Source organism: Lepus europaeus, chromosome 21, assembly GCF_033115175.1.
Source record: "Lepus europaeus isolate LE1 chromosome 21, mLepTim1.pri, whole genome shotgun sequence".
NCBI classification, from domain to species: Eukaryota; Metazoa; Chordata; class Mammalia; order Lagomorpha; family Leporidae; genus Lepus; species Lepus europaeus.
This window is the reverse complement of record NC_084847.1, coordinates 16,753,891-16,774,676: the sequence shown is the minus strand read 5'-3', so window position 1 is coordinate 16,774,676 and position 20,786 is coordinate 16,753,891. Positions and strand designations below refer to the sequence as shown.

The window sequence follows — 20,786 nt, the reverse complement described above, 5'->3', positions numbered from 1 at the left end:
CAGGTGCAATAGCAGGGAGCTAGATTGGGGATGGGGGAGTGGGATTCAAACTGGCACCCATATTGGATGCCAGCACTGCAGGCGGCAGCTTTACCCACTATGCCACCGTGCTGGTCCATGTGTTTAACTTTTTTTTAAAAAAAGATTTGTTTATTTGAAAGGCATAGCAACCGAGAGAGGAAGAAAGAGAGGAGAGATGTCGATCTTGTGGTTCATTCCCTAAATGGCTGTAACAGCTAGGTCTGGGCTAGGCCAAAACCAGGATCCAGGATCTCCATCCAGGTCTTCCACATAGGTGGCAGGGGTCCAAACACCTGGGCCATCATCCTCTGCCTTCCAAGGAACATTAGCAGGAAGCTGGACCAAAAGTGGAGCAGCTGGGATTTGAACTAGCCCTCTAATATGGGATGCTGGCATCACAAGCAGTGGTTCAACCTACTGTATCACAATTTGGGCTCCTCTTTGTTTAACTTTTTGAGGAACTGCCAAACTGTTTTGCATAGTGGCTACATCATTTTTACATTACCATAAACAGTATATAAAGGTTTCAGTTTCTCTATATCCTTGCTAATGTTTTGTTTTTATTTTGTTTTTAAGATTATGGTCATACTGTAGGAATGAAATAGTATCTCTTTGTGGTTTTAAACTGCAGTTATTTTATGGCTAATGATGGTGAGCATTTGTGTGTGTGTGAGCTTGTTAGATTGTATACATTTTTTGGGAAATGTCTATGCAAGTTATTTTTCTATTTTATTGACAAAACCTAAATACTTAGGGAATTTCATCTGCCTTCCTGAAGAAATGTTAACTCTTTAGTGGGATGTAAAATTAATTACATTAATTGTATTTCATTTTTTCTTCATCTCATTTTTTTCTTTACAATGTACATAAAACAAAAAAATTACAAGGAATGCAGAAATAAAAAGGACTTACTGACTGAATACTAAGAGAAAATGTAGGCCATAGATAGCCACAGATAATTTAGATACTGGATTTTTCAGATAAGAACTTTACAATAAACATAGATTTGTAAATTTGAGAAAAAGATAAAGATAAGGAATTTTATAAGATCCCTGGAATATATGAGTAAAAATCTCAAATGTACATACCAGACTTAAAAATGAAGCAGTTGTAGTAGAAGTAAGAATAAATAGAAATAAAAGTAGACAAGACATAGTTGAATGGAGTATTACTTAATTGGAAAATTTGTCAGTAGAAAACACACAGATTTAAATGCAGTATGAAAATTTTAAACAGTATGAAAAATACAAGATACATTGGAAGAGACATTTAGACATGGTAAGAAACTCTAAAAGAAGTTTAATTTTAGTCCCTGAGGGAGAGCAGAGAATGAGAGCAGTATTTAAAAACATCCTAGCTGAAGATTTTCTAAAACTGGTTATAGACATAAGCATAATAGTTTCTAGTTGCATCTATTTTGTTGCAAGACAGGATTTCATTCTTCTTTATGGCTGAGTAGTATTTGTGTGTGTGTGTGTGTCTTTATCCAGTCAGTTGATAGACATCTGTGTTGACTCTATATCTTAGCTATTGTGAATTAAGCTGCAATAAACATGAAGGTAAAGCTAAATTCTTTTATATGCTGATTTCATTTTGTTTGGGTAAATTCCCAAGTGTTTCTTGCTTTGATTCCATAGCTCGATGTTTTTCATCAGTATTTTAATTTTATTTTTTCTTCTTGTTTAAAGGTATACAAATTTCACATATACAGATTTAGGAATATAGTATTTCTTCCTACCCACCCCTCCCTCCTGCCCATGCTTCCACCCTTTTTCCTCCTCTCTTCCCTATTCCCACTCTTATGGGAGTGAACCAGTGGAAAGATCTTTCTCTGCCTCTGCCTCTCGCTCTCTGTAACTCTGATTTATTTGTTTGAAAGTCAGAGTTACACAGAGAGAGAAAGGGAGGGAGGGAGGGAGGGAGGGAGAGAGAGAGAGAGAGAGAGAGAGAGAGAGAGAAAGAGGTATCTTCCATCCTCCGGTTCACTCCTCAGTTGGCCACAACGCCGGAGCTGTGCCAATCCAAAGCCAGGAGCCAGGAGCTTCTTCTGGATATCTCACGCGGGTGCAGGGGCCCAAGGACTTGGGCTGTCTTCTACTGCTTTCCCAGGCCGTAGCAGAGAGCTGGATCAGAAGTGGAGCAGCTGGGACCCAAACAAGCACCCATACGGGATGCTGGCACTTCAGGTGGTGGCTTTACCCGCTATGCCACGGTGCCAGCCCCAATAAATAAATCTTTGAGGAAAAAAAAAGCTTATCTGTTTTTTTTTTTCTGTTCCCACTGGACTAAAATAATGCAATTCTTATAATACATAGTACTTTAAATCCTGTGGTTCTCTGTAATACTGACTCTGTTGTCTTAGATATTCTTTTTAAAGTGTCATAAACATGGGTTTGAAAAGTAACAAGACTAAAATTGTATGTAGGAAAGCATTATTTTCATTTTTGTCTATGAAAATTTAAAAATTAATGGAAATGATATGGGTATCTTCATATAATGTGAACCAGTATTGTACATCTAATTTGTTAGGCTCAATGGTGATAAACAAAAATAAAAATTATAAACATATAGGTAAACACTTCCTTCAATGATAAGATATTTGCACTAATAGAAGAAGGAAGATAAATTCCAAAGTTTTTGCCTTACATCATTCATGTATTTTTTTCATTCAAACAAAAATATTTATTGAGCACCTATTATGTATTAGACACTGTACCAGAGGCCAGTGATGTGGTAATGAATAAAATTTTACTTCTTTTTTAGAGTTTATATGTATGTAAAGAAGCACTGGTTCCTTGGTAATAAAATGAAGGTATTTCTATTGCTAACTTTTGCAGCTTGTGTAAATTGACTATATTTTTCTTCATTTCAGCTTCCTTGGCTGTTGCCATTACAGGTTTCTTCTATTTTCTCACTTTCTTTCCACAAGTAATCGTCATAGACCAGTATGCAGTGATGAGCCTCACTCAGAAGGTGTCTGCCTGCCTTATTGCAAATATTGCATTAGCTATTGGCGTTGATTTGCTGTGCAAGATGGAAATGAAGGGTAAGTTTTTCCTTGGTGAGAATGCCTTTAATGGTTTGATCCCTAGAAAGAAAAGGCAGGCAGTGTGGGGTTGGTCAAGAGGTGGGGGGCAAAAGTTGATTGTAGTGTTTCTTAGCTATATTTTTTATTATATTTTCTTGACCACAAAAATTATATATGTGCACTATGTATGTATATGGTATGCATGCAGTTTTTTTTTTTTTTGACAGGCAGATTGAACAGTGAGAGAGAGAGGCAGAGAGAAAGGTCTTCCTTTACCGTTGGTTCACCCTCAAATGGCCACTGCGGCCAGCGTGTTGTGGCCAGCGCACTGCGCTGAGCCGAAGGCAGGAGCCAGGTGCTTCTCCTGGTCTCCCATGCGGGTGCAGGGCCCAAGCACTTGGGCCATCCTCTACTGCCTTCCCAGGCCACAGCAGAGAGCTGGCCTGGAAGAGGGGCAACTGGGACAGAATCCGGCGCCCTGGCCGGGATTAGAACCCGGTGTGCCGGCGCCTCAGGCGGAGGATTAGCCTAGTGAGCCGCGGCGCCGGCTGCATGCAGTTTTAAGGGTACTTCAAAATGTGAGAAAATGGAGTTTAAAAAGACAAATTGATTTTAGTTCAAAAACATTTTGAACTATATACATATTTTAAAATAATAAGTATATTTCCACAACTTTGAAGACTTCTTGTCTATATATGCAAACATAAATAAATATACTTACATGTTTTCTTACATGGAAAATGAAAAAAAAAATTTTTGACAGGCAGAGTGGATAGTGAGAGAGAGAGAGACAGAGAGAAAGGTCTTCCTTTTTGCCGTTGGTTCACCCTCCAATGGCTGCTGCGGCCAGCGCATCTCGCTGATCCGAAGGCAGGAGCCAGGTGCTTCTCCTGGTTTCCCATGCGGGTGCAGGGCCCAAGCACTTGGGCCATCCTCCACTGCCTTCCCGGGCCACAGCAGAGAGCTGGCCTGGAAGAGGGGCAACTGGGACAGAATCCGGCGCCCCAACCGGGACTAGAACCTGGTGTGCCGGCGCCGCAAGGCAGAGGATTAGCCTGTTAAGCCACGGCGCCAGCCGGGAAAATGAAATTTAAAAACAAGTTTATTTTAGTTTAAGAAAAATTGAAGTTCATGCAGTTTTCTTCACAATAGTTTCCAGGAAATATTTGAAGACCCCTCAAATATGTCCAAATTTTATGTATGTCAGTAGTCTCTTCTGGGGGTTATTTTGCCACCCAGAGAACAGTGGCAATATCTAAAGATGTTTTTGGGTTTTGATTGCCATTATTGAAGATTGCTACTGATAGCAAATAGTTATAGTCGAGAGATTCTATTAAGTATCCCACAAAGTACAGTCCTACAACGTAAAGTGTCCAACTCCAAACATCAGTAGTGCTGAGATTGAGACACCCCAGGTCAGTATCCTTATGTTACAATCTGTGAGTTCATTCTGTTATACCCAGTTTCAGTCCAACATAAATGTTTATCATCAAATTTTTCCCAGTACATATTTTTATTTTCTTTTGCAACCATGAGAATCCTAACTCTAACCATTATCAATATATTTACTGTTTTTTTTTTTAGTTTTCAGAAAATAGGTACAGAATCCACACCAGTGTGAATAGCCAATATGATGATTATTTGTTTATAATCCTTTCTATATTTACTTAAGGGTATGTACTTGAAGTATTGTGTTCAAAACTTACTTTAGGGGGCTGGTGCCATGGCTCACTTGGTTAATCCTCCGCTTGCAGCACCACCATCCCATATGGGCACTGGGTCCTAGTCCCAGTTGCTCCTCTTCCAGTCCAGCTCTCTGCTGTGACCGAGGAAGGCAGTGGAGAATGGCCCAGGTGCTTGGGCCTCTGCACTCACATGGGAGACCAGGAAGAAGCACCTGGCTCCTGGCTTCAGATCGGCGTAGCTCTGGCCGTAGCGGCCATTTGGGAGGTGAACCAACTGAAGGAAGGCCTCTCTCTCTCACTCTCTAACTCTATCTGTCAAATAAATTAAAAAAAAAAAACTTATTTAACTTTTTCTCTCAGTGTAGTTATGTTATTAATTTGTAGTAAGGTTAAGTACATTTATTTCTCTATGAATTTTATTTTCTTTTAAAAATTTTATTTAAAGTGTATAAGTTTCATGTATTTCATATATTCAAATTTAGCAACATGGTGATACTTCCCATCCTACCCTCCCTCCCGCCCATGCTGCAACCCTTTTTCCTCCTCCCTCTCCTATTCCCACAGTTAATTTTTACAAAGATCTCTTTTCAGTTTACTTTATACTTATAAGGTTAACACTACACTAAGAGTTCAACAAATAGTATGAAGAAAAAAACACTGTTCCTTAACAGTATAGATAAGGGCTGTAAACAATCATCAAATTTCAAAATTTCCATTTCACTCCAATACATTACATTTTAGGTACTCTATTAGTTACCCCTGATTAGGGAAAACATTACAAGACCTGTCATTTTGGGACTGGCTTATTTCACTAAGTATAATGGTTTCCTGTTGCATTCATTTTGTTGCAAAAGACAGGATTTCATTTTTTTTAACAGCTGAGTAGTACTCCGTAGTGTATGTATACCATAATTTCTTTATCACATATATAATTTCAGTTAATGGACATCTGGGTTGATTCCATCTCTTAGCTCTTGTGAATTGAACTGTAATAAATAAGGGGGTACAGATCACTCTTTCATGTGCTGATTTTATTTCCTTTGAGTAAATTTCCAGGAGTGGGATGGCAGGATCATATGGTAGATCTATATTTAGATTTCTGAAGTATCTCCATAGTTTACATTCCCACCAACAGTGGATTAGGGTACCTTTTTCCCCACATCCTCACCAGCATTTGTCTGTTGATTTCTCTTTGAGAGCCATTCTAACTGGGGTGAGGTGAAACCTCATTGTGGTTTTAATTTGCATTTCACTAATGGCTAATGATCCTGAGTAATTTTTTCATGTGCCTATTGACCATTTGAATTTCATCCTTTGAAAACTGCCTGTTCAAGTCCTTTGCCTTTTTATTAACTGGATTGTTTTGTTGTTGTTGAGTGTCTTGAGCTCTATGCATTCTGGATATTAATCCTTTATCAGTTTTATAGTTTGAAAATATTTTCTCCCATTCTGTTAGCTGTCTCCTTACTTTGCTGAGTGTTTTTTTTTTCTTTTGCAGTGCAGAATCTTCTCTGTTTGATGTAATCCCATTTGTCAATTTTGTCTTTGATTTCCTGTGCTTCTGGGGTCTTTTCCAAGAAGTCTTTGCCTAAACCAGTGTCTTGCAGAGTTCCCCCAAAGTTCTCTAGTAATTTGATGGTATCAGTTTGTAGATTTAGGGCTTTGATCCATTTGAATGGATTTTTTTGTAAGGTATAAAATAATGGTCTTGCTTCATACTTCAGTACGCAGAGATACAGTTTTCCCAGCACCATTTGTTGAAGAGACTGCTTGCTTCATTTATTGATTGATTTTAGTTCCTTTGTCAAAGATTAGTTATTTGTTGATGTGTGGATTGATTTCTGGAATTTCTATTCTATTTTGTTGGTCTACACATCTATTTTGTTGCCAGTCCAGGTTGTTTTGATTATAACTGCCCTGTAGTATGTCTTGAAATCTGGTATTGTCTATGCATTGTATTCTCAGCCCTTCCTGGTCATTGTTTGATTTAATATGCATTTCTGAGTATATAGGGCATTCACAAAGTTTTTAAAGAATAAAAATAAATACTATTATACTAAAAAATTGTTATTGCCTTCCTAACCTATTATGTCCCACCTCTGTAAGTGATTAGTTTTATCTATTTCTGGTTTATCCTTCCTATATTTTATTTTTTAAAATATCACAAGGTTTATATATATTTTCTGTTACCTAACTTTCTTATAACAATAATAGTTACTGTATATTCTTTTCAACTAAGTTTTTTTTGTGCAAAAATATATCCTAAAAATCGTCCCATATGCTTTTATAACTACAAGGAGTCTTCAGAAAGTTCCTGAAAAATATATATTATCAAAAACTATATGGATTTCAAAATGTTTTGCATCAAAACTCATACTAACTTGCTCTTACATGTTTGAACAGAATCTAGTTTGAGATTCTAAAAGGATAAGATATCAGTTTGAAAAGAAGCTGTATCAAAGCAACATGAATTATGCTAAAAATGGAAGCAAGAACACACATCAAAGTTATGGAGAGAGAGAGGGAGGGAGGGAAAAGGGAGAAAGGGAGCGGGGGAGCGAGAGAGAGACAGAGAGAAAGAGAGAAAGAGGAGAGAATGAGTGAGAATATCTTCCATGTATTGGTTCATTTTCCCAGATGACCACAGTGTCCCAAGCAGTAGCTTAACCTTCTGTAACACTCCTAATCTATATGATTTTTGTTTCTTATTATTGATTTATTGTGATGCCTAGAACATCCAGTGTTGTGTTGAATAAGAGTGATGAAATTGGACATTCTTGCTTTGTATCCAATCTTAGGGAAAGAACATTTAGTCTTTCAATAGATGTATTATATGTAGGTGTTTTTCACAAGCTTTTTCATAGGTTTAAGTAATTCTTCTCTATTCCCAGTGTTCTGAGAGTTTTTGATATGTATGAGTGTTGGATTTTTATCATAATTTTTCCGTGTCAATTGGTGTGATAATACAATTTTTCTTTTATACATAGACTATTGATATAATAGATTATACTGATTTATTCTGACCTCTTCCATTTAGGTTTTGATTCATTTTAAGTTAAGTTTTTATTTGTGATGTGAGGCTGAGGTTTTTTTTTTCCCATATGTCATATGTTTTTTATTCTTTATAAGTTTTTTTTCTTTTCTTTTCTTTCTTTCTTTTTTTTTTTTTGTCTGACTGGTGTATTTCAAAGGATTTGTCCTCAGGACCAGAAATCTTTTCTTTTCCTTGATCTATTCTATTGGTGAAACCTTCAATTGTATTTTTTTTTTCATTGACATTTTCAGCTACAATCTTTCTGATTGGTTCTTTTTTTATATAATCTCAGTTGAATTTCTTATTCATATCACACAATGTCTTTCTCATTTCTTTGAATTGTCTGTGTTCTCTTGTATATCTGAGTTTCATAGGATCATTACTTTGAATTCTTTTGCATGTATTTTGTAGCATTCCATTAAGTTATGATCTGTTTCTGGAGAAATATTTTGATCCTCTGGAGTTGCCTTGCTTTGGCTTTCTTGCTTCTTTATATTTCTTGTGTTCCTGTGTTGTTCCTATGCTTCTGTGCCCAATGTCTGATGTGTAACAGTTACTTCTTCTTTATGGAGTATCTTTCATTGAAAAAGACTTTTACGTTTAGATGGGATTTGGGATGTTAGTTGGGTGGCTGCTTTGGCTTTCATTCTAGATAAGCCCAAAAGTGGATCTTCCATGTGATTTCTTCAACTGTAATCCATGTTACAGCTACATGTCATGTTAGTGGTGTCTACAAGTGCTACAACTGTTTAGACTTCACCAGTTCATGGAAGTAGTGTTGTGATTCTGCTATAGTTTTGGGCATCCAAAGTTGTCTTTCCTTAGGCTCTTTTAAAATCAAGCTCCAATCACATTGGAGTTTGTGATTGCAGAAGCCATAGTCCTGGAGTTCAGGACACAGAGGGGACTATTTCCAGATCCTGCTTGGTTAGTATGCATGATTCTGTGACTGTGGCACTGATCATCAGAGATCTGGAGCTGCAGGATGTGGATAGTACCTTCCTCAGGTTCTGATGGGTGACTGTGGGTGACACTGGGGCTTGTAACATCAGCATACACAGTCCCCATATTGGGGGATTTGGAGGGGACCTTCCCAAGGTTCCACAGGATGAGCCAACGGCCACAGTCTCAGCTGCAGGATGCCGTGAGGACCTTACCCGGGTTCCACAGGGTGAGTGTTGGTGACACTGAGGCCTATGACGCCAACATCTGCAGCTGTAGAGCTTCAGGATGTATGAAACCATCCTCAGTTCCTATACAACAAGTTCAGTGGCTCTTGGACTAGTGATACCATCTGGTACAGTCTTGGAACTGTGTAACTAATGGGAATCTCCCCTTGTCTCATGGTGTGTGTATGGGTGATCCTGAGGCTTGTGGAACCAATATCTGTGGTTCTGAAGCTGAAAAACTGTGTGGGCCTGTCCCAAAGCTCTGTGGGGACAAAATAAGGATATGCTGAGAATTATACACTGGTGTCTCAGGTCTTGGAACAGTAGAATGCAGATAAGGCCTACCTCCACAATTACAGTGGTGAGCATAGATATCTGTAGGACTTACAGTACCAACAGTCACATTCACATAGTTGAGATGCGTAGGAAGCCTTACCTAGGTTCACTGGGGTGAGCACAGATTGTGCTGTATATTGTGTTCTGGCAGCCATGGACCTTGAGGTGTGGAATGCCAATAGGGCCTTCTTCAGTTTCCATGAGGAAGTCATGGGTAACTCAATATTGTAGCACCAATAGCCGCAGTCACAGAATTCAAAATGTGGTGACCTTATCCAGGTACCACAGAGTGAGCCTGCATAACTGTGGGTCTTGTGACACTAACAGCTTCGGTCTTAGAGCTACAGAAAGCAGAAGGGGCCATGCCATGTTCCCTGGGACAAGTATAGGTAGTACTGAGACTTGTGGCACCAATAGCCATGCCCAGAACTATGGGACTAGGATGGGACCATTTCCAGATTCCTGTGGTGAGATTGGGTAATACTGGGGCTTGTGCATTGGAAGCTGCAATTCTGGAGCTGTGCAATGTGGATAGGTCCCTTCCCCAGATCCCATGGCAGGTACATTTGATATCAGGGCTTGTGCACTGTCAGTTTCAGGCCATGTGCCATAAGAGGTAGAAGGACAAGGTTGATTATGGAGCTTGTTCCCTTCTGCTGTTAACTGTGTTTCGTAAGATGATGAGGGTGGGCCGGCGCCATGGCTCAACAGGCTAATCCTCTGCCTTGCGGCGCCGGCACACCGGGTTCTAGTCCCGCTCGGAGCACCGGATTCTGTCCCGGTTGCCCCTCTTCCAGGCCAGCTCTCTGCTATGGCCCGGGAGTGCAGTGGAGGATGGCCCAAGTGCTTGGGCCCTGCACCCCACGGGAGACCAGGAGAAGCACCTGGCTCCTGCCTTCGGATCAGCATGGTGTGCCGGCCGCGGCGGCCATTGGAGGGTAAACCAATGGCAAAAGGAAGACCTTTCTCTCTGTCTCTCTCTCACTGTCCACTCTGCCTGTCAAAAATTAAAAAAAAAAAAAGATGATGAGGGTAACTTCCCCAGATCCCACCAGGATTTGTGTACCAGTAGATGCAGTCCCTGAGCTGGAAGAGGCATATGGAACTTGTGTACTACAGTTCTGCAGTTGTGGATGTTAAGAAGCCTGTCTTATAGTCTTTGAGGCATGTGCTGGTCCCAGGGGCTTCTACTGGTTCCGGGGCTTCTATTGTTTTCAGGAGCTCCCTAAGAGCTGTAAGACACAGGTTCTAGTCTAGCAATGACTATACTGTAGCAGCTTGGATTCTGGGAAAGTGGGAGTCAATGTGGATTCCTTTTTTGTATTAAAGCAATCTCTCAGACCCCAGTCATCTTTCCAAACTGGATTTCAAGCTTTTGAGTACTATAAAATTCTCTTCTAACAATGGCTGCTGATAAACCAGCTGCTTCCATTGATGAATTTTTTGCTGTCACCAGCAATCTTGCCATAATGAATACCTTTGACAGACATGTTCTTGATGCTAAATCCCACATTGTCCCCAGGAAGAGCTTCACTTATAGCTTCATGGTTCATTTCAGCTGACTTTATCTCAGTTGTGAAGTTGGCTACAACAAAAGTGACCACCATGCGAAGTTTGAGAATACCAGTCTCTACTTAGTCCACAGGGCCAATACCAATACCACTACTTTTGTAAATATCCTGTGGTAAGAGATATGTTTGTCAGTTGGATGAGTTGATGGTAGGGCAATCCAGGGCTTCAAGCAGTGTGGTTCCATTTGTGCTACCATTTTTATGGGGGACTTTCTATCCCTTAAACTAGGTCATATTAACATACCTAGCTCCAGCACGTTGTCACCATACCAACCAGAAATTAGTACAAATGCAGCTATGTCAGGGTTGTGGACAATTTTTAAAATACAGGCACTGACTTCCTTAATGATTTCCTCATATCTCTTCTGGCTGTATAGTGGCTCAATGGAATCCACTTTGTTAACACCAAAAATTATTTATTTCATACCTGGTGTTTAAGCCAGAAGGACAGCCCACCTTTGTAGATACGAGCTTCAGATTCACTGAAACCAGCACCAACAATCAGGACAATATTGTCAGTCTGAAATGTACCTGTGATGTATTTTTGTTAAAGTCTTTGTGTCCTGGTTTATCAGTGAAAGTTACCGGGGGAGATGTCAATGGAAATATGCTCAGCTTTCATAAGACCCAGGCATACCTAAAGAAGACCTTTCCCATCTCAGAATTCACCTTGTCAAAATTTTCAGTGATTTTTATGTTCATCACTCTACATTTATAAACGAAATGGCCAATGGTGGTTGACTTGCCTAAATCTATGTGTCCAGTCTCTGTGGTGTTGCTATGAATCTTTTTCTTTCCCATTTTGACTTTGGTTTAGTGGTAGTTTTCACATCTATGTTCTGGTTGCAAATCAATTGCAAAAAGCTGCTTGATTTTCTTATTTTGAATTATCACATTTATTAGATAAACCCCACTTCTTCATGGTGTATAATGCTATTGGATATTGTTTTCTAGTATTTTGTTGAGGATCTTTGCATCTGTATTCATAAAAGATATTGGTCTGTAGCCTTATCTTTTGTGATTCTTTGTCTGGTTTGGTATCAGGGTAATTCTAACCTTATAGAATGAGACAGAAAGCTTACTGTTTCATCTTTTTTTTCCTTTAAAAAACTTTTAAAAAATTTTTATTTAAGTTACGCCAAGTTTCAATGAAGATTAGCAAGGGAGAAAATGGAGGGGTAGGACTACATCACAACCTATAGATCTGCCTACTGCTTTGAGGCTTAATGACAGACTTTCTATGATTTCTGTTTGCCACCTAACTTTTGGTTGGATTTGGCTACCAGAAGAGGTTCTTACATAATTATTTACTTCTTTTTGGACAACGTAAAATTAAAGACATCTTCAGATAGTAAATAGATAATACCTGTCTCCAGGCTTCTTCTTTATTGTTTAACCCTATGTGGTTTTGTCCTAATCATAGTTGAGCGTCTGAAGTAACTATATCTTATTGTATTTTAGGGGATGGACTTCAGTGGAATAACCTTTCTTCACCAGTGACCCCAGGAGATACCTTCACTTTGGCCCATGTTTTCGGAATGCTTTTATTTGATGCTTGTTTGTACGGCCTTGTGGCCTGGTATGTTGAGGCTGTCTTTCCAGGGGAGTATGGTGTGCCCAAGCCATGGTATTTCTTTGTTCAGGTGAGTCCTAGTGCCTCTGTCACTTAGAGAAACCCTAGTACTTATGTACCTGGTTTGCAGAAAAGGGAACACCATTGCCTTTAACACCTTCTTCCTGGTGCCTCACTCTTCTTGTACTAAGGTGTTTTGTTTTATTTTGTTTCCTTCACAACTAAAGCTATCATGAGTTAACTTTGTAACATGTATCACAGAATCAAATGTTTTTCTGTAAAAGAAATTTCATTTAGTAAATATGTGGTAGGATCCTTTGATCCTATTGAGGAGAGTGATAAATTTTGTCCCATATCTGTTTTTTCAATTTTTTCTCTTTTAATTGACATACAATAATTATACATTTTTATGGGCAATGGTACAGTAATTCAATATATTTATGTATAATGAACACATTAGGGTAATTAGCATTTATATCTCCTTAAGTGCTTATTTTTTCTGCATGGAAACTTTGAATTACTTTCTTCTAGTTATTTATAAACATATATAATAAATTGTTGTGAACAATCCCTATGGTGCTATAGCACACTTGAACTTACCTTGTATCATACTTTGGGTCATCTTCCATTGCCTTTCCCAGGCCATTAGCAGTGAGTGGGATCAGAAGTAGAGCAGCCAGGACTTCAACCAGCACCTGTATGGCATGCTAGCATCAGGTAGTGGCTTTACCCAATACACCATAATTCTGGCCCCTTGATGAAAATAATTTTGACCTCAAAGACAAATTGAAAGTCCTCAGGATCTCCAGGGATCCCAAGTAGACCACAAATCCCAATAAAGAGACACAACTGAGCATGATGCCATGATTTTCACTGTACCATTTTGAAATGATTTCATTTTATCTCTCTTTATTTACTTGAAAGGCAGAATGGCAAAGAGACGAAAGTAGAGGGAGAGAGAATGAGAGATTTTCTGTCTACGGGTTTAATTTTCAAATAGCTGAAATGGCCATAGCTGGGCCATCTTGAAGTCAGAAGTTAGGAACTGCATCTGAGTCTTCCATGTAGACGGTAGGGGCCCCAAACACTTGGACCATTATCTACTATATTCCCAGGTGCATTTACAGAGAATTGGATTGGAAGTGGAGCATCCAGACTCAAACTAGCACACCAATATGGGATGCAGGCATTGCAGGCGGTGGCTTAGCCCATTGTGCCACAACGCTGGCCCCTTGGCTAGTGACATTTTAAATAGCATGTATGTTTTGTGGTTATTTTTAGGAATTTGTATTGTAGGCTTTTTGGTTCCAAATATAGTGTCAAATTGTCTGCTTGTAATCCATCTGAGAGCCAGTGTGAAATGAGATAAGGAACTTTTAAAGATCATTTCATTTTTCATTGATATCGTGATGATTTTAGTTTTATTCTTTTAGAAAGCCTACTGGTTTGGGAATCCAGTCAAAAAGATGGAAGAAGATACTGAACTTTCAAGTTTTGTGGAAAATGAATATTTTGAAGCTGAACCTGTTGGTTTGGTGGCCGGTATCCAGATCCACCATTTACGTAAGGTATTGTTTTATAGGTCTCTTTCTGAATAATAATAAAAGTTAACCTACAATATAAATGAAATGTTTGTCCTATCTGTAACTCTTATGTTAATTAAAGGTGTTCATCGGCATGTGTACTAGCTTTGAGAAAATAATAATGAAATATGTGAAAAAAAAATAAAAATCTATGTGTTTCCTTTCTTCTTTCTTCAAAATAGAATTTAGCTTTGTAGATGATAATGGTCTCTTCTATGATTCTCCCATGATCACAGGTAGAATCTAGAACTGTGATGATTAGATATGCAAATATTGATTTCCATTCTCTGTTTGGTTTTATTTGTTCTACAAGCTGTGCATTAGACTTTGTGACTGAATTCTCTTTTATCCAAGTGTTTGGCAAGGAGGTTTAATAAATTCCATTTTACCTGGATTAACTGCAGGCATGTGTTATTCAGGTAACCCATATATCTTCTGGCATTCTCTTGCTACTGTAGAAGCTACTTAAGCTTAAATATAGCCTTTAATTTCACAATTTGTGGAAGTTAAAATCCTTTTTTCAGTTTCCATTATACACACACACACACACACACACACATATATATATATATATGAAGAGGGAGAAGATTTTTTATGTTGTTTGTTTTTCCCTGCCTCTAACAGATTGCATTCTGATTCTGATTTGAACATAGAAAGCCAGATAGGAAAATTAGGCTTCTCACTAGTGTTTTTAGGAAATCAAGTTTTTTGACTGTTTTAAAGTTTTAATATAGATTGGAACTTAATGGAATTTTATCAAAGAGTATATGTGATTATTTCCCCAGGTTTACTCATCCATATCTCCTTATTTCTCCACTTATACTTTACTCCAAGGTTGCTCTTGAGACTTTCCCTGATTAAAAGCAGTTAGTTCACCACTTCCTAGGTCTTTCCCTCAAACTTCAGTATTGAGAAACATACGGTGCTCAGTAGAACAAAAATCTTTCATGAACCCATTATTTATTTATTCATTCAACAAATTTAACTAGTTTCCAGAAGCTGATTGGTACTAGGCATATAGTTACAAACAAGGCAGGTAAAATTCTTATTTTAAAGGAAATGTAGGCAGGTACCAGTTAGTGCTATTTCTGCTTCCAAATAGGTTTGAGAAGGTCATGGCAGCCTATCGACAAAAATTGGGGAAAAAAACTAGAAGTAAATGGATAAATTATTTCTATCAAACAGCTATAGAAATAATAAGGATTAGATTATCTTTTTTGTATGCTCAAAACATTGTTAGTTTTATTAATATAGTGATTACTATATAATGATTAATTTGCTATTTTAGATTCATATCAACTGTATTCATAAAGAATGAACAACTTTCTAGGCTACATTTATAAAATGCTGGTCATTTTCTTTTTTATAGCCATTTTGGGATTCTTATTTTAATTAAATTTTTTTGTAAAGAAGTTTCTCAAGGCTCTTACAATACTTAAAGTTTAGACATTTGGGAGTTTATATTAAAGTGGATTTAAGTGGCTTATGCTTGTATTAAAGAATTGTAGATAACTGAATGCATCTACCACATTGTCAAACTGAGCATCAGGTAATGCGAGAGGTTATTTTATTTATAATTATTCAAAGGATGTCTGAGTCCACAGGTCTTTCATTTTACTTATACAGATTTTTTTCTACAATAATAATTTAGATGGAAGCTGAAAAATGTTCACTAAAATTTTGTTTTGATGCAAATTAAAGGTGACAAGGTATGATCTGAGATAACAAAGTATGTGCTGAATACCTAAACTGAACTTTAAATAAAGCATGTCAAACTCAAGCCTATTTTTATGTATTCAATTCTTTTTTAAAATTTTTATTTATTTTAAAATTTTATGTAAGGTATACAAATGTCATGTATTTCCTATATACAGATTCAAGAACATAGTGATACTTCCCACCCTACCCTCCCTCCTGCACACACTCCTACCTTTCTTCCTCTTCCTTCTCCTATTCCCATTCTTAATTTTTACAAAGATCTATTTTCAGTTAACTTTATACTAAACAAATACTATGAAGAAAGAAACACTATTCTTCAACAGCCGAGAAAAGTGCTATTAAAAATCATCAATTCTCGGCCGGCGCCATGGCTCAACAGGCTAATCCTCTGCCTTGCGGCGCCGGCACACCGGGTTCTAGTCCCGCTCGGAGCACCAGATTCTGTCCCAGTTGCCCCTCTTCCAGGCCAGCTCTCTGCTGTGGCCAGGGAGTGCAGAGGAGGATGGCCCAAGTACTTGGGCCCTGCACCCCATGGGAGACCAGGAGAAGCACCTGGCTCCTGCCATCGGATCAGCGCGGTGTGCCGGCCGCAGCGCGCCAGCCGTGGCGGCCATTGGAGGGTGAACCAACGGCAAAGGAAGACCTTTCTCTCTGTCTCTCTCTCTCACTGTCCATTCTGCCTGTCAAAAAAATTTTTAAAGAAATCATCATTCTCAAAATGTCAATTTTACTCTTGTGGATGACCTTTCAGGTACTCTATATTAGTTACCACAGATAAGGAATAATGTGGTATTTGTCTTTTTGGGACTGGCTTTTTTCATTAAGTATAATGGTTCTCAGTTGCATCCATTTTGTTGCAAATGATGGAATTTCATTTTTTTAACTGCTCTTCAGTATTCCATAGTGTATATATATACCAGAATGTGTATTCTGCAACTATGGGATGAAAAGTTCTATAGTTATCTGTTAGGTGTGTTTGGTCTGCAGTGTTGATTAGCTCTGTTGTTTCTTTGTTGATATTTTGTCTAGTTGATTCGTCCAATGATGAAAACAGGGTGTTGAAGTCCTCTATTACTAATGTATTGGAGTCTATGTTTCCCTTTAGATCCGTTAACATTTGTTTTAAATAGCCAGACACCCTGGAATTGGTTGTGTATACATTTATTATAGTAATATCTTCCTATTGAATTGAAAATTACATAATGCCCTTCTTTTTCTCTTTTAACAGTTTTTGTGTTTAAGTCTGTTTTGTCTGATATTATTAGGAGGGCAACACCTGCTTGTTTCTGCTTTCTGTTAGCATGGGATATCATTTTCCATCCTTTCACTTTCAGTCTTCGTGTATCTTTGTTGGTGAGATGCATTTCTTGTAGGCTGCAAATAAATGGCTCTTGTTTTTTAAATACATTCAGCCAGTCTGTATCTTTGAATTGGAGAATTTAGGTTACTATTGATATATAATGACGTGGCTCTCCCATTTTTCCATAAATATTCCTATTGTTTACTTTGTATTTCCTTTGCACTTTTACTGGGAGATTTTCTGCCTTCACCTTCTTGCATAATGATGACTACCTTTCTGTGTTTCTGTGTGTAGCACATACTTAAGCATCTTTTTTAAGGCTAGACTATTGGTGACAAATTCTTTCAATTTTTGTTTCTTCAGGAAGGTCTTTATTACAACTTCATTCATAAGTGAGAATTTTTCAGGTACAATATTCTGGGTTGAACTTTTTTTCTCTTTTAAGACTTGGACTATGTCTCTCCATTCTCTCCTAGCCTGTGGAATTTCTGATGAAAAGTTAGCTGTGAGTCTAATTGGAGACCCTCTGAAAGTAATCTGACATTTTTTTTCCTTGTACATTTTAGAATCTTTATGTTTTACTGTTGAAAGTTTGACTACAATGTGTCGTGATGACGATCTTTTGTGATCATGTCTATTAGGAGTTTTATGTGCTTCCTGTATTGACATACCTTTCTTTCTGCAAACTGGGTAAGTTTTCTGTGAATATTTCACTGTATAAGACTTCTAACCCATTGTCTTTTTCCACACCTTCAGGAACTCCTAAGACGTGTATGTTGTGGTCTTTTCAACAGTGTTTTTAATTTTTTCTAATTGTTTCTTCTTCTTCTTTCTTTCTTCCTTCTCCTTCTCCTTCTTTTTTTGGTCTGGCTGAAAAATTTCCAAATATTTGTCATCTAGCTCAGATATTCTTTCTTCTGCCTCACCAAGTCTATTGTTAAGGCTTTCCACTGTAGTTTTTATCTGACCTATTGGATCTTCATTTCTAACATTTCATTTTGATTTCTCTTTAAAATCTCAATTTCATTGGAAAAATTTTCACTCAAGTCATGTATGGATTTCTTTACTTTGTGTATTTGCTTCTCATTGCTTCTGAGTAATCCTGTGATTAATCTTTTGAATTCTGTTTCAGACATTTCATCAATCTCTTCATCTTCACTTTCTAATATTGAAGTGTTGTGTTCCTTAGTGTGAGGTCATATTGTCTTCCTTGTTCTTGTTTCTTGAATTTCTGCACTTTTTAGGTTGTGGAGATACTGGTTGGGTTTTTTTTTTCTCTGATAGCTTTTATCTTTGAAGTATACCTCTCTGGATTAGGGGAATGTCTGCTCTTTCATCTAGAAGTTTGTGCTGGGTGTGGCCAGGGAGCTATGGTCAGGGTGACACACCAAGTTGGGCATGGTAGATCTCCTCTTGTTAACAGAATAGGGGGTATGGTCACCTGTTTTGGTGTAATCACACTCTTTCCTCCTCTCTCCCAAGGTGAAAATTGCCTGGGTGTTAGCCCTCAGTGGATGCAATGCCCATCTGCACTTCTGCATGACCTGCACAAAGGATCTGTGAAGTCCTCAGAGTCAACATGGATCCCACCACAGTAACCATCTCCAGGCAGTCAGGGAGCTCTGAGCATGTGAAGCTGCACACAGTGATTGCTCAGAGACCCAGCTGTACCTAGTGCCCTCTCATGCAGTCACAGAGTTCCCATAGTCTCAGCACACAGGGCTCCCAGTCTGCCAGCATCGCAGGCAGAGGCTTAACCACTATGCCACAAAAGCAGCCCTAAAACTATTTTAAAGAGGGGAAAATGGGGCTATTGGGTCTACACAGAAGACTGGCATGAATCTATGTATCTAATCTCATGATTATAGCTAAACATTTGTTGTGTTAGAGTCAACAAAATCTAGCTTACCATTATAAAGCATGGGATCTCTTTAATTTAATTTTATATTTATTCATTAGCGTTTAATGTTAAAAATTTTAGATTTACATGAAATACCTGTACATTTATTACATAATATTTCAACAGATACACAAAGTATAAACCAATCATACCATAATATTAACCCTTTTATAATTTTTTATTTATTTAAGGTGAACAGATTTCACATTTGTTACTAGCCCCCTCCTTTTAAAAAAAAGATTTATTTATTTACTTGAAACTTAAAGTTACAGAGAGGAAGAGAGATCTTCTAGCAGCCAGGAGCTTTATCCAGGTCTCCCATGTGGGTGGCAGGAGCCCAAACAACTTAAGCCATCTTCTCCTGATTTCCTAGGGTGTTAACAGGGTGCTGAGTGTAGGGGCCCAAAGAATTAGGCCATCTTACACTGCTTTCCCATATGCATTAGCAAGGAGCTGGGCCAGAAGTAGAGCAGCTAGGACTAGGATCAGTGCCCATATGGGATACCGACATTGCAGGCCGCTGCTTAACTCACTGCTCCACAGTGCCAGCCCCAGGTTGTTTTTTTGTTTTTGTTTTTGTTTTTGTTTTTTAATACAAAATGCTTGGCACAAATGAAAAACAGAACTAGACATGTGAAGAGGTAGAAAATACTGAATGCTAACTAAGAATAAGAATACATAATAGAAGATTTTCACGTATAAGATGATCTAGACATTGAAATTAGCAAAGATTAAAAAAGAAGTAAGAAGGCCAGCATTGTTGTATAGTTGGTTAAGCCACTGCTTGCAATGCTGGCATCCCACATTGGAGTACCAGTTCAATCCCAGCTACTCCGCTGCCAATCCAGCTTCCTGCTAATAACCTGGGAAGGCAGCAGAAGATGGTCAAAGTACTTGGACTCCTGCCACCCATTTGAGAGACCAGGGTGGAGTTCCTGGCTCCTGACTTCAACCTGACCCAGAACTGGCTGTTGCAACAGGTAAAGATCCACCCTACCCCACCCCCAGCCACCATCCATGCCCTATCTCTCTCTCTCCCTCTCTGTTTCTAGGCCTTTCAGGTAAATAAATAAATAAATGTATAAATAAATAATCTAGTGCAAACAGCTCCAACTGAGGAATTATTCCAAATAGTTAAGAAATTGATACAGTCACATCTTGGCCTTTTGGCTAATATCAAGAGTAGAAATTGATACCAAAAATCTCAGGGTCATGATAGGAAAATAAAATTCATTGACCGAAGTGCCTCATGAATATAAATGCAAAAGCCCTAAATGAAAGGTTAACAAATTGAATTTATCAATATGTAAGAAGGATGTTATATGGTGAGTAATGGAATATATGTCAGTAACATGAAGTTTGCTTAACATTTGAATTATGATCAGTGTAATTCACCACCTTAAAAGATGGTGGGCATTTGGCACGACAATTAAGATGTCACTTGGATAGCTGTATCCCATTGGGAGTATCTGGGTTCAACTCTCAGCTCTTCCTCTGATTCCAGCTTCCTGCTAATGTGCACCCTGAGAGGCAGCAGTGATGGCTCAAGTAGTTGAATCCCTACCACCCATCTGCAGGACTGGATTTGAATTCTTGGCTCCCAGTTTTGGCCGTGACCAGCACTGGCTGTTGCAGACATTTGAGGAGTGAATCGGTGGATGAAAGTTTCTCCCACTCCCATCCCATATCTCTGCCTTCAAATATTTTTTTTAGAAAAATAAAGACATGATGGCCGGCGCCGCGGCTCACTAGGCTAATACTCCACCTGTGACGCCGGCACACCGGGTTCTAGTCCCGGTGGGGGCACTGGATTCTGTCCCAGTTGCTCCTCTTCCAGTCCAGCTCTCTGCTGTGGCCAGGGAGTGCA

General features: G+C 38.5%; 1 protein-coding gene across 1 annotated transcript in view; it reads left to right on the top strand.

The window, feature by feature from the left end:
- The window catches only part of LOC133750442 (phospholipid-transporting ATPase ABCA3-like), a 170,720-nt gene that overhangs the window by 43,902 nt on the left and 106,032 nt on the right, over positions 1–20,786 (top strand). Inside the window, exons 8-10 of the mRNA XM_062180048.1 lie at positions 2,894–3,067; positions 12,306–12,487; positions 13,851–13,985. Of these exons, the coding sequence (XP_062036032.1) occupies positions 2,894–3,067; positions 12,306–12,487; positions 13,851–13,985 (491 nt within the window). The remainder of the gene's footprint in view (positions 1–2,893; positions 3,068–12,305; positions 12,488–13,850; positions 13,986–20,786) is intronic.